This window comes from Pongo abelii, chromosome 11 (assembly GCF_028885655.2).
Source record: "Pongo abelii isolate AG06213 chromosome 11, NHGRI_mPonAbe1-v2.0_pri, whole genome shotgun sequence".
Lineage (NCBI taxonomy): Eukaryota > Metazoa > Chordata > Mammalia > Primates > Hominidae > Pongo > Pongo abelii.
Genome location: NC_071996.2, coordinates 142,888,976 through 142,915,041, shown reverse-complemented (window position 1 = coordinate 142,915,041; position 26,066 = coordinate 142,888,976). Strand labels below are relative to the sequence as shown.

Genomic DNA, 26,066 nt, shown 5'->3' with positions numbered 1-26,066 from the left:
CTGATATTTACTCAGTGTGGTCTCCCAGGTCCTCTGTGCACTTTTGTTCTGCTGTTCACTGGCTGAAGCTCCAGGCGCTCTTCCCTGCTGCCTGATCACCTCTGCTTTGCATCCGTTGGTGCCTGTTCTGCGGACGCCATAGCATCACTGTTCTCTCTGTCCCTCCTTAGAGGGGCTTGAATTACCTCTGTGTCTTCCGGGCTCAATTTTTCTGTGTACCTTGGTCATTTTCTTGCTTCAACTTTTTCAGTGGCTGGTAAATTGTTCATATCTAAGTATGAGGGGAAGATACATTTCAGATGGATTCAAGGCTTAACTGTAAAAAGTAAAGCAAGAGAAATCTCCAAAGACAATTGGGGCATCAGGGACCCGTCTTCATTGACCCAGGATCTCTAGAAGCGGACAAAGACGCAACTGACAGAATAAAAACGGCAACTTTTGAGTGGATAAAGATATTAGCAACAAAGTCAATGAAGAAATGAGAGTTTTGGAAAAATATGTGTAACATTTGACAAAGCTGAGGCTGGTGGATCACCTGAGGTCGGGAGTTCAAGATCAGCCTGACCTGCATGGTGAAACCTCATCTCTACCAAAAATACAAAAATTAGCCGGGCGTGGTGGTGCACGCCTGTAATCCCAGCTACTTGGGAGGCTGAGGTGAGAGAATCGCTTGAACCTGGGAGGTGGAGGTTGAGCTGAGATCGCACCACTGCACTCCAGCCTGGGCAACAGAGTGAGACTCTGTCTCAAAACAAACAAACAACAACAACAAAAAAAACAACAAAAAAAAGTTTACTATGGAGAGGTCTCTCACAAACTGGAAAGACCAACATTAGAAAATGAACGCTCAGTGTGACCAGGCAGCCCAGGGAAGAGGGGTTGTCGCAGACATGCCCAAACTCCCCAGCCCCCAGGGAGATGCCCAGAAAAGTCAGCAGAGATCATGCTTTTTACCCAGCTTGGCAGAAGATGGCAAGAGAGATGGTGTCCATTGCAAGGGAGGATGTAGAGGCCCCAATAATGTTGGGCATGGCTGGAGGAGGTGCACACGGCTGCAGCCTCTTTAGAAGTCGTTCTGCTCACATGTCCTGACGTGAGAAATATGCAGATACTTCACTCAGCCCCCACTCCCAGGGCTGTGCTCCGCAGGGGCACAGACCCCAGGACGTGAGGCTGTTTGCACCCGGCAGTCTCTTGCAGTGTTGTGGTGAGAGTCAAACGCTTGGAGGAAAGTCTGGGCCCATGACTGGGAGAATGCTTGGCTAAATGTTGGCACAGCCACGTGACGGACTCCTCCGAGATGTGGTATTGAATGAGAAAAGGAAGATGCTGAGAAGTCTGTAGGATACAATTTCATTTTTGGAGGCAGTGACCACCTGGTGTGTGCATGTGTACGTATGTGCACGTGTGCATTGTGAGCGTGTGTGTGCATGTGTATGGAATGGAGGGAAGTGTGGACAGCAACCATGTGTGTGGAATGGAGGGAAGTGTGGACAGCAACCACGTGTGTGGAATGGAGGGAAGTGTGGACAGCAACCACGTGTGTGGAATGGAGGGAAGTGTGGACAGCAACCACGTGTGTGGAATGGAGGGAAGTGTGGACAGCAACCACGTGTGTGGAATGGAGGGAAGTGTGGACAGCAACCACGTGTGTGGAATGGAGGGAAGTGTGGACAGCAACCACGTGTGTGGAATGGAGGGAAGTGTGGACAGCAACCACGTGTATGGAATGGAGGGAAGTATGGACAGCAACCACGCAAAGGTTTCCTGTTGGGTGTTTGATGGTGGAGAGAGGAGGAAAGACAGAAAGAAGCTATTGCTCTGAACATGAAGCAATGTGTCTGTTCTGTCCCTGTGTGTAAACTGCTTGCTTGTGCGTGTTGCTGCATACACTCTGTAGAGAGAGGGGACCAGAGCTCCTGGTGTACCGGGAGGCTGGGATGTGGGAGTGGGAGCTGCCGAGCAGCGTGTGGGGTGCGAGTCTTTGGGCACTCACAGAAGTGAAGCCTGTCTGTGTGTGTGTGTGTGTTTGTGTGCATGTGTGCGCGCAGGAGCCCAGCCCAAGGAAGGACCCTGGTGGCCTTGCAAGGGAGCCAGGGACAGAGATCACCTGTGTGTGTCTTTGTGTGGTGGTGGTACACTTGTGGCAACAACTACTTTTGTAAATGGAAGTGCATGGCTGAGGCGTTGCTTCTTAAAGGCGGGACTAAGGAGGAGGGCCCGGGGATGGGGAGCGGTGGGGTGAGTAGGTGGGCCCTTCCAGTGCTGGCTTGAGGGCCTTTCCTCTGGATCACAAACTCCCCGCCTGCTGCCTCGGGCAGCGGGTTCTGTTCTGGTTCTGCAGAGGAGAGTCCTGGGGCCCACTGTCCAGGAGTTCCTGAGACAGAGACCCTCAGGGAGGCTCCCCATCAGGTTCCTGTGGGTTCCTGCTTCACCCTGCTGCCCTCATTGGAGAGGCCCCCAGCAGTCTGGGGCCTTGAGGATGCTTCTGGCCGAGCAGCCACCCCCGCGCCCTGCCCTGGTCTGCTTTGCAGCTCTGTGGGTGCAGCTGCTCCCGTTTGCCAGCTGCTGGATGTTTATGGGGCATTGTTGAAATCTCTGATGGATGCTGCCCCCTGCCCCTCCACGGGCTCTTCACTGTTTTGGGTCCATGCCTGTGCTATCACTTGATTCCGATTTGACAAGACAGGTGAATGAGGCAGGGCCGGATGCACGGGCCCAGATCCTCATCTTTGTGCAAAAGCTTTGAGGAACCACAGGTAAAGGCTCGGGCCACGCCAAGACTAGAGGCTCCGGTCTCCATCCTGCTTGTGTGGCCATGCCTGAGCCAGGTCCCCTGTGCTGTTGCCACACACGTGTGTGTGTGAGAGAGTGAGTCTGTGCGTATGTGTGTTTGAGGTTATATGAGTGTATTTGTGGGTGTGAATGTGTTTGTGAGCCTGAGTGTTTGTGAATGTGTGTGGATGTGTTAAACTGAGTGAGCATGAGTGCATGTTTGCATGAATGTGATTGGGTGTGTTTAAGGTTATGTGTGTGAACATGCATGTTTGTGTGTTTGTGTTAGTGTATAAGTGTGAGTGCCTGGGTGTGAGTGTGCAAGTGTGATTGAATGTGTGAGTTTGAGGTTGTGTAAGTGCATGTTTGTGTTTGTATTAGTGTATAAGTGTGTTAGTATATGAGTGCATGGGTTTGAGTGCATGTTTGAGTGTGTTTGTGATTGTGAGTTTGGTTATGTGAGAGTGTGTGTGTGTATAAGGATGTGTGTATGTGATTGAGTGTGTGAGTTTGAGGTCATGTGTGAGTGACACACATGTTTATACGTTGGACTCCTTGTTGGGGCCTGGCCTGAGTGGACGGGGCCGTGGTGCAGGCCAGAACAGGTGTCTGCACAGACAAGGTGGCCTGAGGTGCAGGGTTCCTGCCTGGACAGAGGTGGACTCTGTCCTGGGTGACTCCCTGTCCCAACTGGGGCCTGCCCTGTGGCTGCCAGGAGCTGAGGAGTGACTGACTCTGGGGGCGACATGCTGCGGGAAGCCCTGTGGTGTGGACAGCAGCTGCACGTCACTTTATTGGTGGCTCCAAAGGGCAGAGGGTTAGAGCAATTGCCCTAGATGGCAGCTGTCATCGACCATCAAACTAGGAGATGAGGGGCATGTTGGTCCTTCACCTTTATGACTTATCTAGCTGTCTGTAATTCATCCCAGGAACATTCTTAAAGTAATCATAATCATTTTAAAAAGACCCAGCATGATGCGGGGATTAGCTGTGAAGAGAGGATTTGAAGCCCAAGTCCAACGGGTGCTCAACCAGCTCCTCTGCTCGGCTCCTCCAGGCGCTGCAAGGTGGCAGGTGCACCAGCCTTTCCACCAGGTGCCTGGACAGCACAAGAGTCCTGCTCTCCTGGAGGCCGCCGTGCAGGATCAGCTCTGCACTGTCTGGTGCCGTTAATCACACAGTGCATGACCTCCTGAAAAACAGCAGACACGCTTCACAGGCCCCAGGGCTGGCGAGCAGGCGGCAGGGAGGCCTGGATTCAGGGGGGAGCTGTGGGGAGTCCAGAGTGCCCATGCTGACTGGGTTTGGTCTGTCTCTGGGCAAATCCAGTTTTACAAGTCTGCTAAGTAGCAGTCTTTAAACTGCATCTTGGTTGGCGTGTCACCTGTCTCCTGCCTGCGAGGACCATACCTGCTCTCACTCTACCCTTTAACAGGAGAGCCCCAAGCCACGTCTTTCAGTGGGATCGAGGGAGTTGGAACATTTCAGAGCTGTGGGGTGCCTTCCTCAGCGCAGCATTTTGGACCTCTAGCGCCACTCTCTGACGGTTGTTGGTGGCCCGTGGCTAAGGATTACATGGTTGTCTTTGCATTTTTAAACTCTGTTTTGACCCTGCAGAGCCCCTTGGGAAAGCTCGGGATGCCACCCTCACTGACCTGCCAGTCCCGGGGACACAGAGCAGACGGCCTGCCTTCTTGTACAGGGCCCCGTGCATCTGGGCATGCTTTTCTCTGCCTCATGAAGTGTGTAGCCAGCCATGCTGCAATTATCTGTTCTTTAAGAGAAAGAAAAGTGGAGATGACAGGATGTGGCAGTCCTATGATTCTCTCCGCCCACCAGGGAGGAATGGGAAGTTCCCATCAGGGCATGACGCCACTTTCAGTACAAGCCTTCAGGCATCTGTGCCACTTCCTTTCACGTACCCTGCACTGTCCTCAGCTCCTTTAAGCTCTTCATTTCCGTTGTTTTCTATGAAAGGTGGCTATGATTTTGTGTGTTCTGCTTGAGAGAAGGTGGCCCACGCGTGCTGAGACATCATGGGCCGTGTCATCCAGCAACCTGGCTTCCGAGGCGCTGTGTTGAACGCTTCTTGACTTCATGAGTTTATAAGTACTTCATGCCCAGCTACACCGTGTACACTGAAATGAGAGCAGGGCTTGACCCGTCTCTTGATTATCTGCAGCAGCTTTAATTTGTTTTAAAATAGAAATAGCTTTGCTTTTTACATTAAAATAAAAACGCTTTTTGTAAACAATTGCAACAATAAATAAACTTAGAAAGTAGGAGTTAAACGAATATCTGAGTTTCGCTCACATGCCTGGGAAACCAACCGGATTAGCAGTGGGAATGTAGCTTGGAGACATTGCAGCCCATGCGGCTGTCTCTGGGGAGCCCTGTGGCTCCCGGGCTGCCCACCCCACCGGGTAGTCGGCTTGCTGCCACCAGCAGGTGTGAGCTCTGACCATAGACACGCTCTTGGTCCATACGTCCATTTATTGGGACCCAAAGCTGAGAACTGTGGGCAGTTCAGACCTGGAAAGATGAAAGGGGACCGTCGGGGGATGGGCTGTGCTGCTGTCTTCCTTCCCGCTTGCTGGCATCTGTCCAAGCCTTCCCTCCTTTCTTGGAGACTGTCACCAGAGAGGGCCTGTCTGTGTCTTGTCAAACAGAGAGGATTCCTCCCTGCCGGTGAGCCCGTCCACTGCCTGTGTGTGCAGGTCCTTTGTCACCTTTCCTGGGGTGACCAAGGGAGTGGTGTGCCACCTGTGGGGCTGGCATTCACCTCTCCCCAGGTGAGGGATCTCTGACGGCCGTGAGTAATCAGAGCAGCGGGTACCAGGATTGTCTGCGGGTTCCCATCTGCAGGGCAGCTCAGCTGCCGACGCCGACCTTGATGGTTTTGAGTAGAGTTGGGGAGGAACTTGGGCTATCACCTGGAACCAAAGCACATTTATTTACTGCTTTGATCCCAGAGAACTCGGCACTTAGGAGGGTCCACTCCAGCAGTGATAAGCACCTCACCTGCAGAACAGGGAGGGCTGCCTGCCCAGATCTCCCACCTTACCGGGGCAGGAGAGGCACCTGCAGCTTGAGACAGGCACGGAGAGGACAGTCCTGACCACTGGGGAGTGTCTGTGTCTGGAGGAAACAGACTGTGCCCCTCTCCTCAGGATGGAGGCCCTTCACTTGTACCCCCCGTGATCCCCTAATGGAGAAGGAAGTGGGTGGACAGCTGGGACACGTCAGTTTCCAGTTTCTCTTGCTTGGCACCCTGTCAATATTGAGTTTGTTTCAAGAAGCTGTTCTGCTGCCTTGATGAGACCCCCTCCATGTGAAGAAAGGTGAAGTGCAACAGCGCCAGCCACGCAAGATGGTGCTGTGCTTTGGACCGGTGCATTCCAGGGTCTTCTCATCGCCCCCTTTGCTAGTCCCTGAATTCCTCACAGCCAAGTTCCCGTGTCTCTGCGGGTCTCACATCCCTCACATCTGACATTCAGGGCCCTCCTGTGTCTCCGAAGGAAGAGGGTTGGAACACACCTGCAGAGCCACGGTTCTCAAACTCAGGAGCCCTTCACACTCCTGCAAGTTAGCGTGGACTCCAAAGAGCTTTTGCTTAAATGACTTAGATGCACAGGCTGACTGTTGTTCTGACATGCTTGGGACCAGAAGTGTTTAGGCTCTCAGAGTGTTTGGATTTTGAAGTATTTGCATATACATAATGAGATATCTTGGGGATGGGACCTGAGTCTAAACATGAAATTTATTTATTTATTTATTTTGAGACGGAGTCTTACTCTGTTGCCCAGGCTGGAGTGCAGTGGCGTGGTCTCGGCTCACTGCTGCCACCGCCTCCCAGGTTTAAGCGATTCTACTGCCTCAGCCTCCCTCCTGAGTAGCTGGAATTACAGGCATACACCACCATGACTGGCTAGTTTTTGTATTTTTAGTAGAGATGGGGTTTCACCATGTTGGCCAGGCTTACCTCAGGTGATCCACCGGCCTCAGCCTCCGAAAGTGCTGGGATTACAGGCGTGAGCCACCACACCCAGCCTAAACATGAAATTTATTTTTCATGTTCATTTTATACACATAATGCAAAGGTAATTTCATATAGTATTTTTAATAATTTTGTTTGCAAAACAGTTTTGAGTGTGATCCATCACACGAGGTCAGGTATGGAATTTTCCACTTGGGTTTTCCTGTTGGTGCTCAACAGATTTTGGAGCATTTTGGTTTGTGGATTCTTAGATTAGGGATGCTCAACCTGTATTGGTATTTATTGTATTAGAAACTAACACACACCTAAAAAATGTTCTTACTCATTTAAAACTAAATAAACCCATTACATGTTAAATAGATAGGTAACATTTTTAATGAAAAATAACCGTTTGGTAAAACACAAAGTGTCGTGAGAAGAGAGGCATCATTTTACCCTTTGCCGGTCTCTGGAAGGTCTGGCTCAACAGTGACAGTATTTCTGCTTCTCACACCGGCTCTCGTTCAGTCCATGTCCACTGTACTCCTGTGAGAGAAGGGCGCATGACATTTTTCTATTATGAACGAAGATTTGACTTCACATACCCCTTGTAAAGGTCTCAGGGACCCTCTGGGACCCCAGATCGCATTATGAGGACGGCTGTTTTAGAAACAGGTTTCTGTGTGGCTGGGGGCCTGGGGGCTGATCACTCATTTGGCTGATAGGGTCTTTTGTCAAGGGGTTGTTTTCCATCCTCAAGTGCCTGTCAGTGACGGAGGCTTTCAGGCACGCTGTTGGGGAAGCTCAATTCAGGCCCGTTGTTGGTGAAGCTACGCGTGCTTGTGTGCATGGCCGGTTATGGTGGAAGAGATCTTTCCTTACTTAGTCTGCTACTGACATGAGGTTCTGGGGCTGTTTGTCACCTGCCCCGGGGGTGCCCTGTGTAGGGCAGGGATAAGTCATGTTTCCCTTCGTGGGGTTGCAGCCATCTGCCTGGGACCCCACTGGCCTTTTGCTCTCTCGGGGGGTTCATGGCAGTTGATGTTAAATGATCCATTAAGCCCAGTGTTTCACACTGTAAGTCAAACCCCTGGGCCTCCTGTGTGTCTGTCTGAATCTTTTTCTCTGAAATTCTTTTATTTCACAGTGAACGGAAACAAGTCTTGTTTTATCTGGATGCCTTCTCCATTTGGACTCTTCATCTCCAGAGTTTATTTTACTGATAAGTTTGTACGTGCTAGAGATCATAGGCCAGAATGTGGATCTTTATCCGCTCTTACGCTTACGCAGACTGGCAATAAACATACCTGGGCATCTGCAAAAGGGCCTCAGTGCTGACATCTCTTTTCCTCCATGGAGAAAGTTCAGTGCTGACGTCTGTTTTCCTCCATGGAGAAAGTTGATGCTCTGTTGCTGCTAACGGACAATTATTCTTGTGTGTTCATCTGTGTGTCTGTGTCTGCCAGTGCCACACGCGTGACCCTGACGACCCTGGTCTGTGCCTGCGTGTCTGTGTGTGTCCCCCAGCGCCACGCGCATGACCCTGACAACCCTGGCTTGTGTGTGTGTGTCTGTGTGTGTCCCCCGGTGCCACACGCATGACCCTGACGACCCTGATCTCTGCCTGCGTGTCTGTGTGTGTCCCCCAGTGCCACGCGCGTGACCCCGACAACCCTGGCTTGTGTGTGCATGTCTGTGTGTGTCCCCCAGTGCCACATGCGTGACCCTGACGACCCTGGTCTGTGCCTGCGTGTCTGTGTGTGTCCTCCAGTGCCACGCGCATGACCCCGACAACCCTGGCTTGTGTGTGCATGTCTGTGTGTGTCCCCCGGTGCCACACGTGTGACCCTGACGACCCTGCTCTGTGCCTGCGTGTCTGTGTGTGTCCCCCAGTGCCACGCGCGTGACCCCGACAACCCTGGCTTGTGTGTGCATGTCTGTGTGTGTCCCCCGGTGCCACACGCGTGACCCTGACGACCCTGGTCTGTGCCTGCGTGTCTATGTGTGTCCCCCGGTGCCACACGCATGACCCCGACAACCCTGGCTTGTGTGTGCATGTCTGTGCATGTCCCTCGGTGCCACATGCATGACCCTGATGACCCTGGCCTGTGCAAGTGTGTCTGTGCCTGTCCCCCGGTGCCACGCGCATGGCTCTGAAGACCTAGCCTTGCTGGCTCCCATGGTCCTTCCTCTTTATCCTCTTGGCATCTGATCTTCTGAACGTTCCAGAATCAGAGGGTGGGGGAATCAGAGCCTCAGATGGAATGGTGGCCTCAGCTCAGCAGAGCCTGTTTTGGCCTTGTTCAGCATAAGCCTGTGGATTGTGTGAAATGCTTTCTATTTTATTCCCGTTACAACACAGTGAAATGGAATTTTATTACTTTCAAGTGTAGAGTCCATTATGAAACTAAAGTATAAATCTGTCCCAACAAATTATGGGGGAAAAATATCTGAGTCTTGCGCCATGTGGCCATGTATCATAAAATGACACTCTTATAAAACACAATAGCCAGACCTTACACTCCACGTTTCGCTAAGGAAAGCAGTGCTTATTAAACTCACTGTATAGACAGGAGTCAGAAATGTCATATAGCAACAGTTTGCTTTCTAAAGCTTAAAATTTATTTCAATTTTAATTACACTAAATTCAAATTAAATTAATCATTTAATTACACAAATTAAAAATGATTTCATATATATTTTTTCTGACAAACCTGACTTAGTACCTCTTTGGGAATTGCCTGTTTTTTCTCCATTTAAAATCTGCACCCTGTGTTTGCACCCTCCTGGGTTCCGAAAGAATTCTTTTCCATTTCTGTGAGGTTTCTTTTAAGAGGAATAGTATGGTGACTATTTCTCCTACATGTACTGATTGTAAGAAAATGGTGGCAAGAACTATAAAATACTTCCTCACTGTCCAGAAAGTCCAGGTAAGATCGTGCAGGCTGCATGGACCAAGTCAGATCGGTATTATCATTTGGATCTTTCTTGGTGCAAGATGCCTTTGAGTCATTGGTCTGCACCAGTTTTTTATGGAATTATAAAATACATGAGAAAAGTACACAAGACAGGAGGGATATCTGGGTGCTGACTTTCCACAAGTGAAGGCTGTGGCTCCTCTTCCATGGATCAAGGAGCAGGCGTTCCACCCGCCACCGCTCCCTTGTTCTTCCTTCAGTGGCCGTCTCCCACCCCTCCCAGGGGAACCTGTCTGGACGTCTCCCACCGAGGATTAGTGTTGCCTGTTTTCACATTTTATGCACATGTAGGTGCTGCTGTGTGTGTCTGCTTTTTCTCAGCATGATGTTTCTGTGATTTATCTGTGTCACTGCATATAGGTGTAGTTTGTTTATTTTTACTGCTATATGGTGTTGTGTGGTATGATGATATCACAATGTATTTATTTGTGCAGCTGTTGGCACGTTTGGGAGGTTTCTGGTTTTTGACTATTACAGATAATGCTGCCGTGTCTTCATAGATGTCTTTCTGTTGGGTAGATGCCTCGGGCTGGCATTGCTGGGGCATGGCACTTGTGTGGCTGTAGTACCTGCTGTAGAGGGGTTTCCCACAGGGTGTGTGCCACTCAATGTTTTGTGGCCTCGTGTGCGAGTGCTGGCCAACCACATCCTTACCAACACATGGTATCCTTTCATTTGTAGATTTTAGCCATTTTGGTGGGTATGGAGTGTTCCATTGTGGCTTTATCGTGTTTCCCTGCAGTCACACATGCGCAGGACCTTGTGTGTGTTGACTGACCACTTGGAATCCTGTCTTGTAAAGTACCTGTTGATGTGTTTCGCTTATTTTTCATTCAGGTTGTCTGCCTTTTTCTTAGTGATTTGTAAGAATTATTTATACATTTTGAATATCTGTCCCTTGCTGGGTGTATGTGTGGCAGGGTCTCTTCTATTTTGTGGCTTGCCTTTTCCCTCTTCTGCATCTTTTGACAAACAAATGTTCCTAATTTGAGTGCAGCACAATTTATCATTTTCTTTTCTTCATGGTCAGTACCTTTTTAACATCTGTCTGTCTTTGCCCACCTGAAGATATTTTTTGTTGTTGTCTTTTAGACCAGGCCTCATTGCTTACCTTTAACATTTAGGTCTGTGATCCAGCTCATACTAATTTCCAACATGGCGGGCTGTATGGGCTGCGGTTCATTTAGCATATAAGAGCAGTTGACACAAGCACTGCATATTGAAAAGACCCTGTTTTCCCTATGGATTTGGGGTGGAATCTTCACAATAATCAGATGACTCTGTGTTGGTCTCCTAGCATATTCTCCTTGGTTTACTTTAATTACACAGGTTTAGAAGAAGTCTTGATATTTGGTAGTGTGAGTCCCCCAAGCTTGTTTCTCTTCCAGATTGCTATTTCAGGTTGTGCTTCCATTTAAAATGTAAAATTGTCAGTTTTCAAAAAAATTCTGCTGGGATTTTGATTGCGATTGCATTGACTGCCGATTACTTTGCAAAACATTGACATCTGAATCTCACTGGGGTTTCTGGTCCATGCACATGGTATATTCCTCCTTGTATTGAGATCTCTAATTTCACTTACATTTTATAGTTTTCTATGTAGAATTCTTTCATGTCTCTTGATAGATTTAGTCCTGGATATTTGCCAATATTGTATGCTATTATAAATGTTATCTTGTTTTCAAAGCTTATTTTGTATTTGTTTATTGCCACTGTATAGAAATACAATAGCTTTTGATTTTGGTACATCATTGACCTTTTACTCAGCAATCCTGTAAAATTCAGTTAGTTATTTTAATAGTTATTGGTAGATTGTTTTCAGTTTTCTGTGTATACACTATATCATCTGTGAATAGTGACATTTTCCTTTCTAATCTTTTTGCTTTCTTTTCTTTTCTTGCCTTACTGCCCTGGCTAGGAGCTCTGCCGGGGTGTTGAGTGGAAGTGATGAGAGTGGGCATCCTGGCCTCACTCCCTGTTTGGGGAAGGCTCTCTGTTGCCCAGAGATGATCTGTATTTGCCGTTCTGGACTGGGTTCTGCAGGCTGCTCTCCCTGATGGGGAAGGCTCTCTGTTGCCTCAGGAGATGATGTGTATTTGCCGTTCTGGACTGGGTTCTGCAGGGTGCTCTCCTTTGTGTGACTCTGGGTTCTCCTTTTGCTTCACTAGCACTGGCCGTTCCGTCACCAGCATGGCAGGCTGAGGCCATGGTGGGCACTTTGAGCCATAGTCCCTGCTCATGAAATGGGGTGGGGAGGGTCTGTGGTAAGGGACAAAACTGGCCCTCCCCATGCTGTCACATTTCTTTGTGGTAGCTTGGTAAGATTTTTTAGAAGAATGTTCTCTGATGGATTTATAGCTTCTAAGACTTTTGCTCTTTGGAAGGTTTATGGCTTATTCCATGAAATTAAGTCAACTAAAATTTCAAAATTTCCAAGCTGCGGGAGGAGGAACCATAGGTAACCTTAGATTCCAAGTGTTTGGTGAAGGAAATACACCTACACTTAAGCGTTAGTGATGCATTTGCTTTCATTTATTCTGTGTGGAGCAGAAATGAAAATAAAGAGATGTCTTTATATAAATAGATGCCCAGTGTCAGAAACTGCCCACTTGGCAGAGTGACCATGGCTGTCTTGCTAAAGGTGCTTGTAAATTAAAATCACAGGCTCTGTGGCTCAATGTGGACTTCTGGTGCATCTGGTAAGTTAGGGGAAAATACATCATAAAAGCCATTGTGTTTGAAAGTTGTAATATGTCCACATTCGTTTATTAATTATTAGAATGTATTTTAGTTAGGGATGTACAGATATACATTTCAAACGTCCTTCAGAAACAAATGGATTCTTGAGATCTTAGTAGCATGTGCTTTCCATGTGTTTTATTAGAAAAGTGATCATTGTAGTTCTGTAATCTGGTTAGTGAAGTATCATTAGACGCATACATCAAGATAAAAAGAACTAGATCATGCTTGAGTCTTATTAAACCATTTAATTTCTAGTACATTTTTATGTTGTGAGTGTTGCGTTGGGTTGTTCAAAGACACGCCACCTAAGGGGAAGGTGACGGAATGGGCAGAAAGAGGAGAGGTATCAGGCAGACAGCTGACTGATGGGTTCTCATCCCAAATCCAATAGAAAAGACTGCTTTCCTTGTGGGCTCGAGATAGCGCTGCTTTCTTTTTGAGGGGTTCCATTTAGTTTTCAGCTGTAGAATTGTTTGTTCTTAACTCCTTAATTTTTCTCTTCTCTGCCCGTGGTCTTCATGAGGGAATGTGAAGTTTTTCTTTTAACCCAGATATTCTGAGGGCCAGCAGCAGTTCCCTGCATTGTATGTGACTCTGGTTTTCTCATGGCAGCCCTCTGCAGGCTCTCTGAGGCGTTGGGAGTCCTGAGGCTTCAAGTACCACAAACTTGTGAATTTCTGGAATCTTTGATATCAGATCCTTAAAACTTAACTCTAGCCCCCAAAAGGCAGAAAACAGTTTCTTTTGCAATTTGCTTTCAACTTCAGCCCCCTGTGAGGTAGTTTCTGAGGGGAATCCAGGAAGACCTTAAAAATGTTCATCCAGTTCACAGTTTTGTTGTGTGTGCCTACTGTGTGCCTTGTGCCCGGGGTTCAGCAGGCGGTCACATTCCAGCCAGGGGCAGGCAGAGGGGGCGACAGATAATGAGAAAATAAACAACTACTTAATGTCAACATAGAATGAAATATCAGAAAAAGGAAAGAACTTGGAAGGGCAAGAAAGTAGGGTGACAGGAATGAGCGTCTGGGGCGGGGTGATCTGGGAGGTGGGACATGTGGGTGTGGAGGTGGAGAGAGAGGTGCCTTTCCTGCGCTTACCTGCAGCCTCTAAGCCGTCTGGAGAACTTCCATTTCCCAGACAGCATTGGCCCCAGAGCCTTTTTCCTACAGCACACCAGGGATGCTGATGAACTCCAACCCAGTACTTCTATGGGGAGAAAAGAATCAGGCTCAGGGGTGACAAGGAACTGGTCCAGGGTGAGAGAGCCCACTGGGGTAGTGCTGGGGCCAGGTGGAGCTCGGGTGTCCCCGCTCCCTGTCTAGTACTCTTTCCCAAGGTGCCAGGTGGAGCTCGGGTGTCCCCGCTCCCTGTCTAGTACTCTTTCCCAAGGTGCCAGGTAGAGCTCGGGCACCCCCGCTCCCTGTCTAGTGCTCTTTCCCAAGGGACCAGGTGGAGCTCGGGCGCCCCTGCTCCCTATCTAGTACTCTTTTCCAAGCCAGGGTCCGGGTGTGCGAAGCGATACATGTCCCCGTTTGCTCTCGGTGGAACTTGCAGCCAGGCACGGGGCAGGTGCTCATCAGATAAGCCAGCACATGGTCACAACAGACCCAGCCAGAGCCAGAACAGCTTGGAGTCCTGCTGCAGGAAGGCAGGGTGCCTGGGCAGACCCTGAAGCTCCTGTCTGTGGCTGTTGGAGCTACTTTTTAGCCCAACTGAGCATCATGGCTGCTGACTCAGTCTCGCCAGCTGTGACACGGGGGCTGGGGTCTCCAGGTCCCCTTGCAGCTGTCTGTGGCATCTGTCTGCCTTGTCCTATTTCCCCCTCTGGTAACGATACTTTAGTTTTCTTTTGAGGAATGACCCTCATTCCCATTGGTCTCACCTTGGCGGCGCTGCCTGTCAGGGTGTCCTGGCCTCCCCAGTCAAGGGGTGTGGCTCAGCACAGACCATCAGGTGTGGTTGGACAGTGTTCTGAAGGGACTCTCCATTAATTCCTGCCTGTGGGTCCCTCCACCTGCTTTGCCAGCTACCCCATTCACTCCCAGGAGCTTCCTCTGTTTGCCTAGATTATCCAAAGTCAATTTTCTATTGCTTGCAACCATGAACTCCTAACAGGTGTACCTTGGGTCTAGCATGCGTGCTCTGTAAAACCTGAATTCTCACTTCCTTTGGCTCAAGCACTCTGTGTTCTTGCCGGTTTCCAGAAAGAAGGGTTCACAGACTGTGGGCATTGATGTTCTGCCCAGCAGGTTCTGGAGCTGGCTTCTTAGCCTCCTCATGTCAGATCCACTCGTCTGCAGATTCCCCAGTCTTCTGCTTCCTCTCTAAATCGCAGCTCCCACTGGCTTCCTCCCAGGAGGCTGTGGCCAGTCTTCCGCTTCTCTAAATCACAGCTCCCACTGGCTTCCTCCCAGGAGGCTGTGGGTGGGCCCTGGTGACCTGGCTCTCAGTGAGCCTTCACCAGAGGCACCAGGGAACAACCATTTCTGGCTGAAAAGGAGACACGAAGGCTGACTATATGACCGAGTGGAGGGGAATGTTCTCCAAGCACTCCCCAGTAGCTGGAGCCCCCACCCACCAGCTCTGGGAAGGGGTCCCCACCCAAGCTGCTTCTGTCATCTCAGCCTGTCCTAGACTCGACCCCAGAGGCTCTGTCCTGCTCAGAAGCCTTCAGTGGCTTCTGCTTCCCTCAGTGCAGAGGACATAAGATTCTGAGAAGCTCTCTTGTTTATGACACAGCCGGATTCTGGACACATCATGTGAAACATATTTCCCATTAGCTTGGCTATGCATTTAAAACTAAGGAAGAACTCACATAGTAATAGGGTTACATGGGTATATGCATTTTCAAAATGGTGCTGTTAACTTTTGGATGTTTCAGTGTAGGTGGAAGGAGGTACCGATGCAGCGTGAATGCCAGGGTGTTGGCCGGTGTTGAAGCTAGATACTGTGGGCTGTAACACAGTTCTCTTTACTTTGTATATGTTTGAAGTTTTCGTAATATAAAAGCTTTGTTTTTAAAGAGAAATTAATGTTAAAACCTGTGAAATCTTAAATTGCAAATATCAATATGAAAACACTTTTTTTTACTTAAAATATTTGTACTTTTTACATATCCAAAAAATAAACAAATGACTAAAACCAACCAGTATGTGGGGGACCCAACATGAAATACATATACTAACCAAGGAATTTAACTTTCTTACAAATGCACTCACCTGATAACTATGGAAACCAGTGTCTTACCTGGATACGGTAAGGCTGAGAACAAGGAGAATCATGTATAAATGGTGGTCTTGTGAATGTGTTTCTCATGTGTAGAGGTTAGTGATTCTGAAATGACTTTGTGTGTGTACCAGAATTAAACAAATGAGAAAAGATACTGTAGATAATAGGAACCAGGTTTCCCACTGTTAGAAAGATATTTAATAAAAACAAGGAAAGAGGAAGACTAAAATACACCTTGTGATGTTGGGATCTGAGGTCTCAGTATAGACTCATGATTGTTCAAGTGTAAACTCGTACAGAAATACTGAGGTATGAGTGAGTACCTACGCACGCCGCCTGCTAAGAGGACCCTGTGCGCTCTGTCACCTAGCAGCAGTGAGCACATCTGGCACTAGATTGGGTCTGAGCACAGTTCTCCCAAACATGGAACCAGGGTTCCCTGGAGAAGCCATTGATTCCGGGGCTGTGACAGGGACATCTTGTAAAATCAGAAAGTAAGCAAATGCTTAAAAACAAACAAACAAAAGACTGGATTAGAGGCTTGCCAGAAAAACATAGGAGCTGGTTTGCAAGAGCTCCCGATGGCCGGTGCTTTAGCAGCAACACAAATGGTGGCAGTATGGGACTAGTAACACAGAGGATAACATAACTATCTGTGAGTCCATACGAACGGAAGTAGATTACTGAGTCACTGGAAAGATGGAGCAGTGAAAGTTCATCCTTGCCTTGGAATTCTAAGTAATAAGTGCAGAAAAAAGGAGGCAATTTGGATGTCACCACTAGGCAAACATCATGACAGTGAGTGTCACAGTCCGGCTGCCCTGATGGATCCAGGCCCATGAAGACGTGTGTTGATGTGTCTCTCTCTCTCGAGTGAGCTTCGGTAGCTTGGGCTTTTCAAGGCACTTGTTTATTTCATCTAAGTTGTCAAATTTATTGGCATAAAGTTTTTCATAGTATTCCTCATTGTCCTTTTAATATTTGTGCAATCTGTAGTTAATTCCCACTCTCATTTTTTTTGGGGGGACAGAGTCTTGCTGTGTCACCCAGGCTGGGGTACAGTGGCGTGATTTTGGCTCACTGCAGCCTTGACCTGCCAGGTTCAAGCGATCCTCCCACCTCAGCCTCCCGAGTAGCTGGGACTACAGGCATGCACCACCACGCCCAGCTTATTTTTTTTTTTATTTTTTTGTCGAGACAGGGTTTCACAATGTTGCCCAGGCTGGTCTCGAACTCCTCAGCTCAAGCAATCCACCCACCTCGGCCTCCCAAAGTGCTACGATTACAGGTGTGAGCCACCACACCTGGCCCCCTCTCTCATTCTCAGTGTTGTTAATCTTTGTCTTTTCTCTTTATCAGCTCGGCTAGAAGTTTATCAATTTTATAGTCTCAAAGAATCAGCTTTTAGTTTCATTGATTTTTCTCTCTTCTGTTGTCTTCTGTTATTGTTTTTTTTTTCTTATTTTGAGTTTAATTTGTTCTTTTTCTAATTTTTTAAGGTGAAACCTAAGGTCATTGAATTGAGGCCTTCTTTTCTAATACAGGCATTTGGTGCTTACGTTTCCTCCTAAGCACTGCAGATTTTTATATGTTGTATTTTCATTTTCATTCATTTCAAAATGCTTTCAGATTTCTTTTAAATTTTTTCTTTGATTCATGATGTGTTCGTTTGCAAATACTTAGGATTTTCAAATATCTTTGTTATTGATTTCTAATTTAATTTCAGTTTTGTCAGTGAACATACTTTGTATGACTTGACTTGTGTCCTTTTAAATTTGAGACTGGTTTTATGACCCAGAAGATGTTCTATCTTGATAAATGTTCTGTGCGTGTTTTTAAAAAAGAATGTGAATAACGTGTATTCAGCCGTTGTTTATGGAGCGTTCCATGAATGTCATTTTGGTCAAGTTGGGTGGGTGGTAGTGGTCAGGTCTTCTCTGTTCTTATTTTCTGTCTACTTGTTCTAACAGTTACTAAGAGCAGGGTGTGAAAATTCCCAGTTATAATTGTAGATTTGTCCATTTCTTCTTATGCTTTTATTATTTTATAATATTATTTTATTTTATACCTTGTGATGTTGGGATCTGAGGTCTCAGTATAGACTCATGATTGTTGAAATGTAAACTCGTATGGAAATATCGAGGTGTGAGTGAATACCTACGCACACTGCTTGCGTCAAGTATGAAGCTCTGCCAGCAGGTGCATAAATGTTTAGGACTGTGTGTCCACTTGATGAACCAACCCCTTTATCATTATGAAGTGGTCTTCTGTATTGCTGGTAGTATTCTTTCTTTACATTTTACTTCGATATAAATATAACCATTCCAGCTTTCTTTTGATTAGTTATATGATACCCATTTGTCCATCTTTTAATCTATTTCTATATTTTAAATATAACTTAAGATAGATTCCTTGTAGGCAGCACGTAGTTGGGTGTATAGTGCTTGGGGAAGATTGATTGTGCGTTATAAAACACACAGCCTCCTCTCTCCAAAAGCTTCTTAGTCCCTCCTCACAAGATTCCTCTTTATACTCTGGGAAAGCGGGGTCTTGCTTTTTTATCCAGTCTGACAACCCCTGCCCTTTAAATGGGTGTTGAGACAGTTTGATATGCTCACTGATATAGTTGGGCTTGGCTGTCTCCGATTCTGTAACTTAGATGCTTTAATTCTTCCTTTTACTGTTCCATCAAACTGTTTTCACCTTTTTAAAAGGTAAATTTCTATGTTTGCTGGACTTTTCATTGATCAAGACTATTTTATATATATATATATATTTAAAACTATGTGATGTTTTTCTTAATGTAATGTAATGTTCTCTGTGTAATGTTTTTGTAATGCCTTGGTGATGAAATAGCATAGTTTTGAATAGTCTACTGCAACTTTTCTTTTTTCTAAGATAAGCCCTTGTGTTTTTAGTATACAGTTTTGCAAGAGTGTGAGGTTCTTCCAGAACATTTCTATTATAGTGAAAATGCCTGTGCTCTATTGAATCTGCAGTTGGGAGAAGAATCTGTCTCTAGCTGTCAGCACTATGTTAGGTGAAACCTTGCTAGACACTGGACATTTGGCTAGGAACCGTGCATGTCAGCTTGCCAGAATTATAGCTTTGAGAAGCATAATTGACCAGTATTAAAGTGAACAGAGAACAGGGTAGGAGTGAGCACACATATAGCCTCTTGGCAATCCTCAGGTCTGGACTAGAGCTTATTCCTATTTGAAGATAAATAAACAGAAATAAACTCACCTTTGGACCTGTCAAAAAAAGCATATCCCAGAATGTGTGGAAGAAGGAAATATCCTGAAGTGCAGAAGAATATGCCTCTGAAAATGAAATTAAATCAGGAAAAAATATTTTCAAAAGGCTTTGGCTAGAAGAAGACCTGGCTCAACAAAGAGAGGTAGAAGGTGATGTTTGAGGAGGGAATAGGCCGAGTGAGATGATGAGATGAGTTTAAAGGGAAGTGGTTGAGAACAAAGAGTTCATGGCTTAGTTAAAATCTGTATTTGAAGTCATAAGGAATAAAATGGATATTGTGGAAAATAGCAGCAGTGAAGTGAAGAACATACTTGAGAGGCTGCCTGGGAATGCAGAATAAACAACAGATGTGTCACCGGTGAAAGAGGCCAGATCTGATGGGGAGACTTCAGCCAAATAGCATAGGAACTCTGAAGAAGCCAGAACAAGTTTAACAAAAATAATAATCAATGACGTAATTGAAGAGCATTTTCCTGAGCAGAAAGAAGACCTATATTTGTTGAAGAGTCATGTTTTGAACAAAATAAAAGACTCTTACTTATATATCTTCTGACAACGTTTTTCAACTTTAAGATTCAAGAAAAAAATGCTAGTAGATTCCAGGCAGAAAAAAATGGCAACAACCACAACATCAAGACTCAGTCCCCAAAGTTTTACCTGGAAAGAAGCTGTAATTGAGCTGGACTTAAACTTCTCTACAATGTTGAGGGGGGAATGACATCCAAAGATTTTGAGGGGGGCATATTTGTGGTCTAAGATTTTTATACCCAGCTGAGATGTGTTTTTTTGTGTGAAGGATACTGTCATCTGAGATTTGTGAGGGTTTGCAAAATATGCCATCTACATTCCCTTCAAGAAAATGTCTCTTTTTGACCAAGAGATGAATAAACATTCTGACCCTGAAGACAAATAAGTCATTGTCATTCCTAAGGAGATAACCAGATACAGAACAACAGTCATGAAGATATTAATCAGAGTTGTAGATACCATGAACATAAAATTGGAAAGCATCTAGATAGCCAGCCTTGGGGGCGGGGGTGATTCCTTACATGATGAATTGGTTAGAGTTCTTTGGTTATAAGCAATTGGCAAAAAAAAAAAAAAAAAAAAATCTAGACTAATTAAATCAAGAAAAGGAATTGGTCACACTTTTAAAGAAGGGTGAACACAGAAGCCTCTGAAAGCACTTGAGCTGGGATCAGCCAGGGACTCTCAGTGGTAGGAGTGCTGAGACTTGTCTCTTTTGGGTTCATCTAGTGACTGATCTATTGAAGAGGCAGGCTTTGGAAAGAGAACTTGACGAGCTCAGCTGGTGCCACATGCCACTCTTTGGCCCGACACTTCCCTGGGAGCAGCAGGCTCATCCGAAGCTCCTGAAGTGGGGCGGAGCAGCTGTCTATCCATACATGGAATAGGAAACAGCCCTTGAAAACCAAGCTTACCAGGTATTGTTAATGCCATTGGAAAATGCCTGGCTGTAATATCGGCACAGAGAACATGATAGACAGCTGTATTACTGGAGATTCGTATGGGCAAAAGGCAAAGAAAAACAATGGCAAGGAAGCATGTGAGAATGTTACCAAGGGCTTGTCTCTGTGTGATGGCATCATGGATGACTTTTTAAATACTTGCCTGTGATGTGCATGTATTGCTTTTAGAAGCAGAAAATGAAAACCTGAGAAAATGGCCATTACGAAGACAGAAACATGAGGGAACTATTTTAGGTTATCATGTTACGTGAGGAATGCAGACTTTAGAATTAAATTCTGTGATTACACAGACATTGTGACTACGAATGTCTATGGATCCAGGCTGATGCAAGCATGCAGTAATGACATTTTGTGGTGGAAATGCGCTGAAAGTGATTTTTCTTTTAAAACATTTTATTTCATATTTATTTCGTAAGCTAATATAACTTAGAATAAATTTATATTAGTCGGAGGATACTCTGCTTCCTTTCAAAAGCCTAATGTTGGGGAAACTTCTGGAAGGGGTAAGGAAGATGTCTCTAGATCAGCTATTTTGAACCAGGGGATGATATTGTCCCCCAGAGGACCTTTGGCACTCCCTGGAGACATTCTTGGTTGTCATGACTTGGAAGATGCTACTGGCGTCTGGTGTGTAGAGGCCCAGGATCCTGCTAAATATCTTATAATGTGTATGGCAGCCCTACACCCCAACACCTAAATACGGAAACCAAAATCCCAGTGGTGCTGAGGCTGAGAAACCCTGCTCTCCGGAGACATTTTTACACGTCTGTGATTTACTAACAAAAATCCCAGCTGCTCGTATTTGTAGAAATGATTCCATCTGAACTGTTCTATCAGTCCTTGGTCAGAACAAGGATAAAGAAGGAAGTTGGTGGGGCATGGTGGCTCAAGCCTGTAATCCCAGCACTTTGGGAGGCCGAGGTGGGTGGATCACTTGAGGTCAGGAGTTTGAGACCAGCCTGGCCAACATGGTGAAACCCCGTTTCTACTAAAAATACAAAAATTTGCTGTGCCTGGTGGCATGCACCTGTGATCCCAGCTACTCGGGAGGCTGAGGCAGGAGAATTGCTTGAACCCAGGGTTGTGGGGGTGGTGGAGGTTGCAGTGAGCCCAGATCGTGCCACCGCACTCCAGCCTGGGCGATAGAGCAAGATTCTGTCTCCAAAAAAAAAAGGAAGTCATCATTTCCCTAGTTGGATGTTGTTTTCCAGATCGGAACTTCCATGTTGTCACTCCAGTCTCTTTTTCTCCTTCTAACCTTGCAGGTTCATCTGCAGAAGCCACGGACGCCTCTGTTCTCCTTGTGGGTTACCTGGCTCATGAGACCTTGCCGGCGAGGCTCGGCGCTTGAACGTCTGTGACCCAGCCCTCACCATCCCGGTACTTGTATGTGTTGGTGGGAGTTTGGAGCTCGTTGGAGCTATCATTTCCGTGGAAATTTTGAGACATTTCAAATCACTTACAAGAGTGGACGTTGCTAGCAATGAGCTCCCAAAGCCATCCAGGTAAGGCCTGGTCCTTTCTTCTCTGGGCACACAGCAGGGCTTTCTTTGCCCAAAGTAGAAGTTCTTGTGACTGCACCTTGCTTTCTGGATTCGAGACTTTTGTTTTTCTTGATAGTGGTCACTGTTGGTTTTTGACAGCACAAAGTGCAAAATGGATGGTTTATTCTTCCTCTTGAGGAAAGAAGAATGATAAAACCTGGGAGGATTTGGAGTCAAGTCTGCGGCCCTGGTTTGCAGGCTGACTTGAGTGGCACACAGGTTTCCTCGATGCTTTTTGACAAGGGTGATGTTTAAAGGTCAGGTTGTGATGTGGAGAGCTGGTTTCTTGCCCAGTGTCTTTGTTGTTTCATGAGGGGTTGTGTGAGGGGTGGGAGTGCTCCTCCAGCTGGGCATCTGGGCTGTCTGGGAAGAAGCTCATGTTCCCACTCAGGTCGTGGCCACGGTTGCTCCTGGTGTTTGAGTGCCTCTGTGAGGGGCTGCGCCAAGCATTTTACAAGCATTTAGTACAGCCCCAGATCATCTCAGGCCTGGAGGGAAGAAGTAACTTGCCTGAGGTCACAGAGCTGGCAGGTGGGGGACCGACGTGATTGGGAAGCAAGCCTGTCCTGCTCTGAGCTTCAGAAGCATGTCATGGGCCCATCCATTTACGGCTTCACACTTTCCATCCTTGGAAAGTGACCGGGCATGCGCCATAATGAAACCTGGAGGCTTGCCGCCGACCTGCCTGAGTGTGGGGCTCCTGCAGAGCCACTCCCATGCTGCCCAGCTTCCTGCCACTTCCAGCGCACCATGGCCTTCAAGGGCACTTAGCCATCGACTTCTGTCTTGCGTCCACATGAGAGAGAAGACGGTGGCCACTGGACAGATGCTTAGACAGGCACCTGAGGCTCTGTTAGCCTTGGCTCTGGGTCCAGCTCCTTAGAGCAGAGGCATAGAGGCTCAGGGTCTGTCTGGGTCACTTTCTTTGAGATTGCCCAGAACGCTTACACACATCTTTCCCTGGGTAGAATCGGCTCTGTCTGAAAATTCCAGAAGGCAAGATTCCAGGTTTTTTTTAGATATGAAAGTTTTATTGAGTTAAATTGTTTATGTGTTGACCGATGTAAAGAAATGGTTTATGATCATTCCAAGACAAAATTAAGCGCTATGGATCAAAGTGTCTACATAGACATTGAATGGAGCTGGCTCTGTCCCTCTTGCACTGGGCTGCTGTTGGGTGAGAGTGTATCTTTTTTCTGTGTCTAAACATGGTGTTATGTGTGTGAGCATTTTCATAGAGTATAATTCTATAGGCAGGGCCCTGTGTTTTACATTCTGTCCATTTTAATGTTTTATAAGCATCTTTTGGTATCAGTATGTGTGCAAATATAACTTGCTCTTTTTGATACCTTGCGAATGGATATTTATGTGGTTGTAGCAGTGTTTATACCAATTCCAAATTGGCATCAAACAATTATTATACATATATTTTGTAAACTTCTAAGTATCACTACTAGACAAATTCCAGGAAGTGGAAGCTGGGTCAGTGGGCCCGTGCACTTAAAACGTCATTAGGTTGACTGTCAAATTGCTCCAGAAGCCTCGTTCCAAATTCCAGTGTAAGAGGATGCATATTTTTCATTTGTGCTGTACCAGCACTGGGTAGGTTCAGTCTCTTTTATTTTTGTCAGTGTGCTAGGGGAAAATTATTGTTTGAGTTCACTTGATTATTTTAATGGGGGTGCATATTTTTGTATGACTTGGTGTACACATAATCATAATTTGTACATGCTTTTCAGGCATTTGAAGAGAAAGTATGCTCTTAGGATTTTGTTTTAGTCTAAAGACGTCTATATGTATGTATCAATATTGTATTTAAAGTTCTCGGCCGGGCGCGGAGGCCCACAGCTGTAATCCCAGCACTTTGGAAGGTCACGGTGGGCAGATCACAAGGTCAAGAGATCGAGCCCATTCTGGCCAACATGGTGAAACCCCATCTCTACTAAAAATACAAAAATTAGCTGGGCGTGGTGGCTTGTGCCTGTAGTCCCAGCTACCCGGGAGGCTCAGGCAGGATAATCGCTGGAACCCAGGAGGCAGAGGTTGCAGTGAGCTGAGATTGCGCCACCGTACTTCAGCCTGGTGACAGAGCAAGACTCCGTCTCAAAAAAAAGAGTTTCTCTCATTTACATATATTTTATTTATATATAGGAGGATATGTATCCTTTCTTTATATGTTATTTTATTTATATGTTAACTCAGTTGAGTTATTTAAATCAGTATAGCTTTCCTTATTTTTTACTGTCTGCTCGATTTCTTGGAAAAGTGTATTTTTCTACTGTGATTATAGTTTTATAATATTCTTTTTACATTAATAACCATTTTTTGCTTTATATAGTTCAGTGTTTTTTTTTAAAGCTTAAAAATTAATGACTGTTCTTTTGGTAGATCAGGTCTCTTATCAAAATGTAATATATTTCTCTTTGTTTAATGTTTCTTTGACCAAGAGCTTACAGTATTTCATGAGGTATTTCTACCGTTGGTTTCTTTTGGCTAACAAATATTTCTCCATCCACTTGTCTCTAACCTTTTCAGGCCGGGTTCTTTGAGGCTCAGCTCTGGAAACCGCAGGGTGCTGGGTTTGTTTGGCCTTTTCTGTGGGAATTTCAGCCGCTGCAGTTCAGTTTGATCACCGGCCTGCCCGGGCCTGTCCTGCCCCCGTGAGTTGGGTTGTGTGCACCTTATTGCCACCCACGACCTCTCCATTCTCTCCCTCAGTGGGTCGGAGGCTGAAGACAGGCCACACTGGGGAGGGCAGGGCTGCCCCTTGGCCCAGCCCATTCTCTGCTCTCCATCTGTGGAGGGAGTGCAGCTGGGGTGGTTTGCCTGGGGCCTGAAGTCCGTTGGCTGCCTCCTCTGCCCTGTCCACTATCATCTTTCCCTGCCGTGTCTGCCCTTCCGCCCAGAGGTCCCTTGGGAGGCAGGACCCCTTGTGCCCAACACGTGCGTACCACCGCCTGCACACACTGGCTGGTGGCCCAGCGGCCTCTGCCCACGTCTCAGGCGGGGGATGGGGCTTGCCCAGAACCGTGCCCTCCCTCCTGGGCGAGGCCCACTCGCTTGTGTGGCTTCCCAAGCAGCTCTATCCCCAGAGATCTCTAGTTTCGGGGAGTTCTTCTGTGTTTCTTGTCAGCTGATGCACCTGTCCGTCTGCTCCCAGGCATTGCTGGAAGTGCTTTCCAATCCAGCTTTTCATCATTTTAGTGGGTTTTGGGAGGAAGAGAAATCATTAATACTAAAGGATTCAGTCTGCTCTCTTGAGCGGGAAATTTCTAGGTGTGTCAGAGCACAGCCACGGAACCACTGTCCCTTTTCCTTGAGCCAAGGAGCCGGGTCCTGGGCTGCCTTGCCATCAGCAGGCAACGTGGTGCTCAGGGCCTGCCTGGCTGCACTTCCCCTCCCTCCATGTGTCTCTCATGCCGTCCTCTGCTGGCTGGCCCCGTCCTTCGCCCTGCCCACCCGGCTCACCCTTGCCTGCCCATCTGGCGTGGGGGCCCTGCTCCTGTGTGGCCTGGTGTGGGTGCCCGTGCCGCCCCTCACTCCCTGGGCAGGCCGGGCTGGGGGAGTCCAGCCGCCCATGGGCCCCTCTCACATTTGTCGTGTGACTTGGCTTTGCCCTGCTGATGAAGTGCCCTTCTAGTGCCGTGTGTACGGCTTTCCTCTCCTGTGTTCTGTGAAAGTCCTCTGCTGCTGGGTGAGTTTTGTGTTATGGTTTTATTGCTGTTCCCGCTGAACTTTGCCAGAGCCAGGCCCTGGTTCTCTGACGTCAAAGCTGCTTAACTGTTGGGATTTTATTGCTCTAAATAACGATTTCTAATGATGTGAGCGGCCTGAGGAAAGAACCTGGATTGACTTAGCCTGGAAGAGCTCTCCTTTGAAAGGAGGCCCTGGAGCCTTACGCCCCTTGCCCGGCCAGCCCTCCACACCCTCCCTGAGGGGATGCGCTGTGGCAGGGCAGGATGCCTTTGTCGGGACACGGAGCCTCTGCCTTGAAGCCAGAGTCCCTGGCATGAAACCCATGAAACCGGGAGTGTGGACGGGAAGCCCACAGGGGCCTGCTGGCAAGACAAGCCAA

At 47.0% G+C, this 26,066-nt stretch overlaps 1 protein-coding gene across 11 annotated transcripts in view; it reads left to right on the top strand.

Moving 5' to 3' along the window:
- HDAC4 (histone deacetylase 4) overlaps positions 1-26,066 on the top strand; it is a 358,886-nt gene that overhangs the window by 35,301 nt on the left and 297,519 nt on the right. For all 11 annotated transcript variants that reach the window (XM_054550096.2, XM_054550092.2, XM_024243466.2 and 8 more), the window contains exon 2: positions 21,713-21,952. In XM_054550096.2, the coding sequence (XP_054406071.1) occupies positions 21,931-21,952 (22 nt within the window). In that variant the 5' untranslated portion in view covers positions 21,713-21,930. The remainder of the gene's footprint in view (positions 1-21,712; positions 21,953-26,066) is intronic.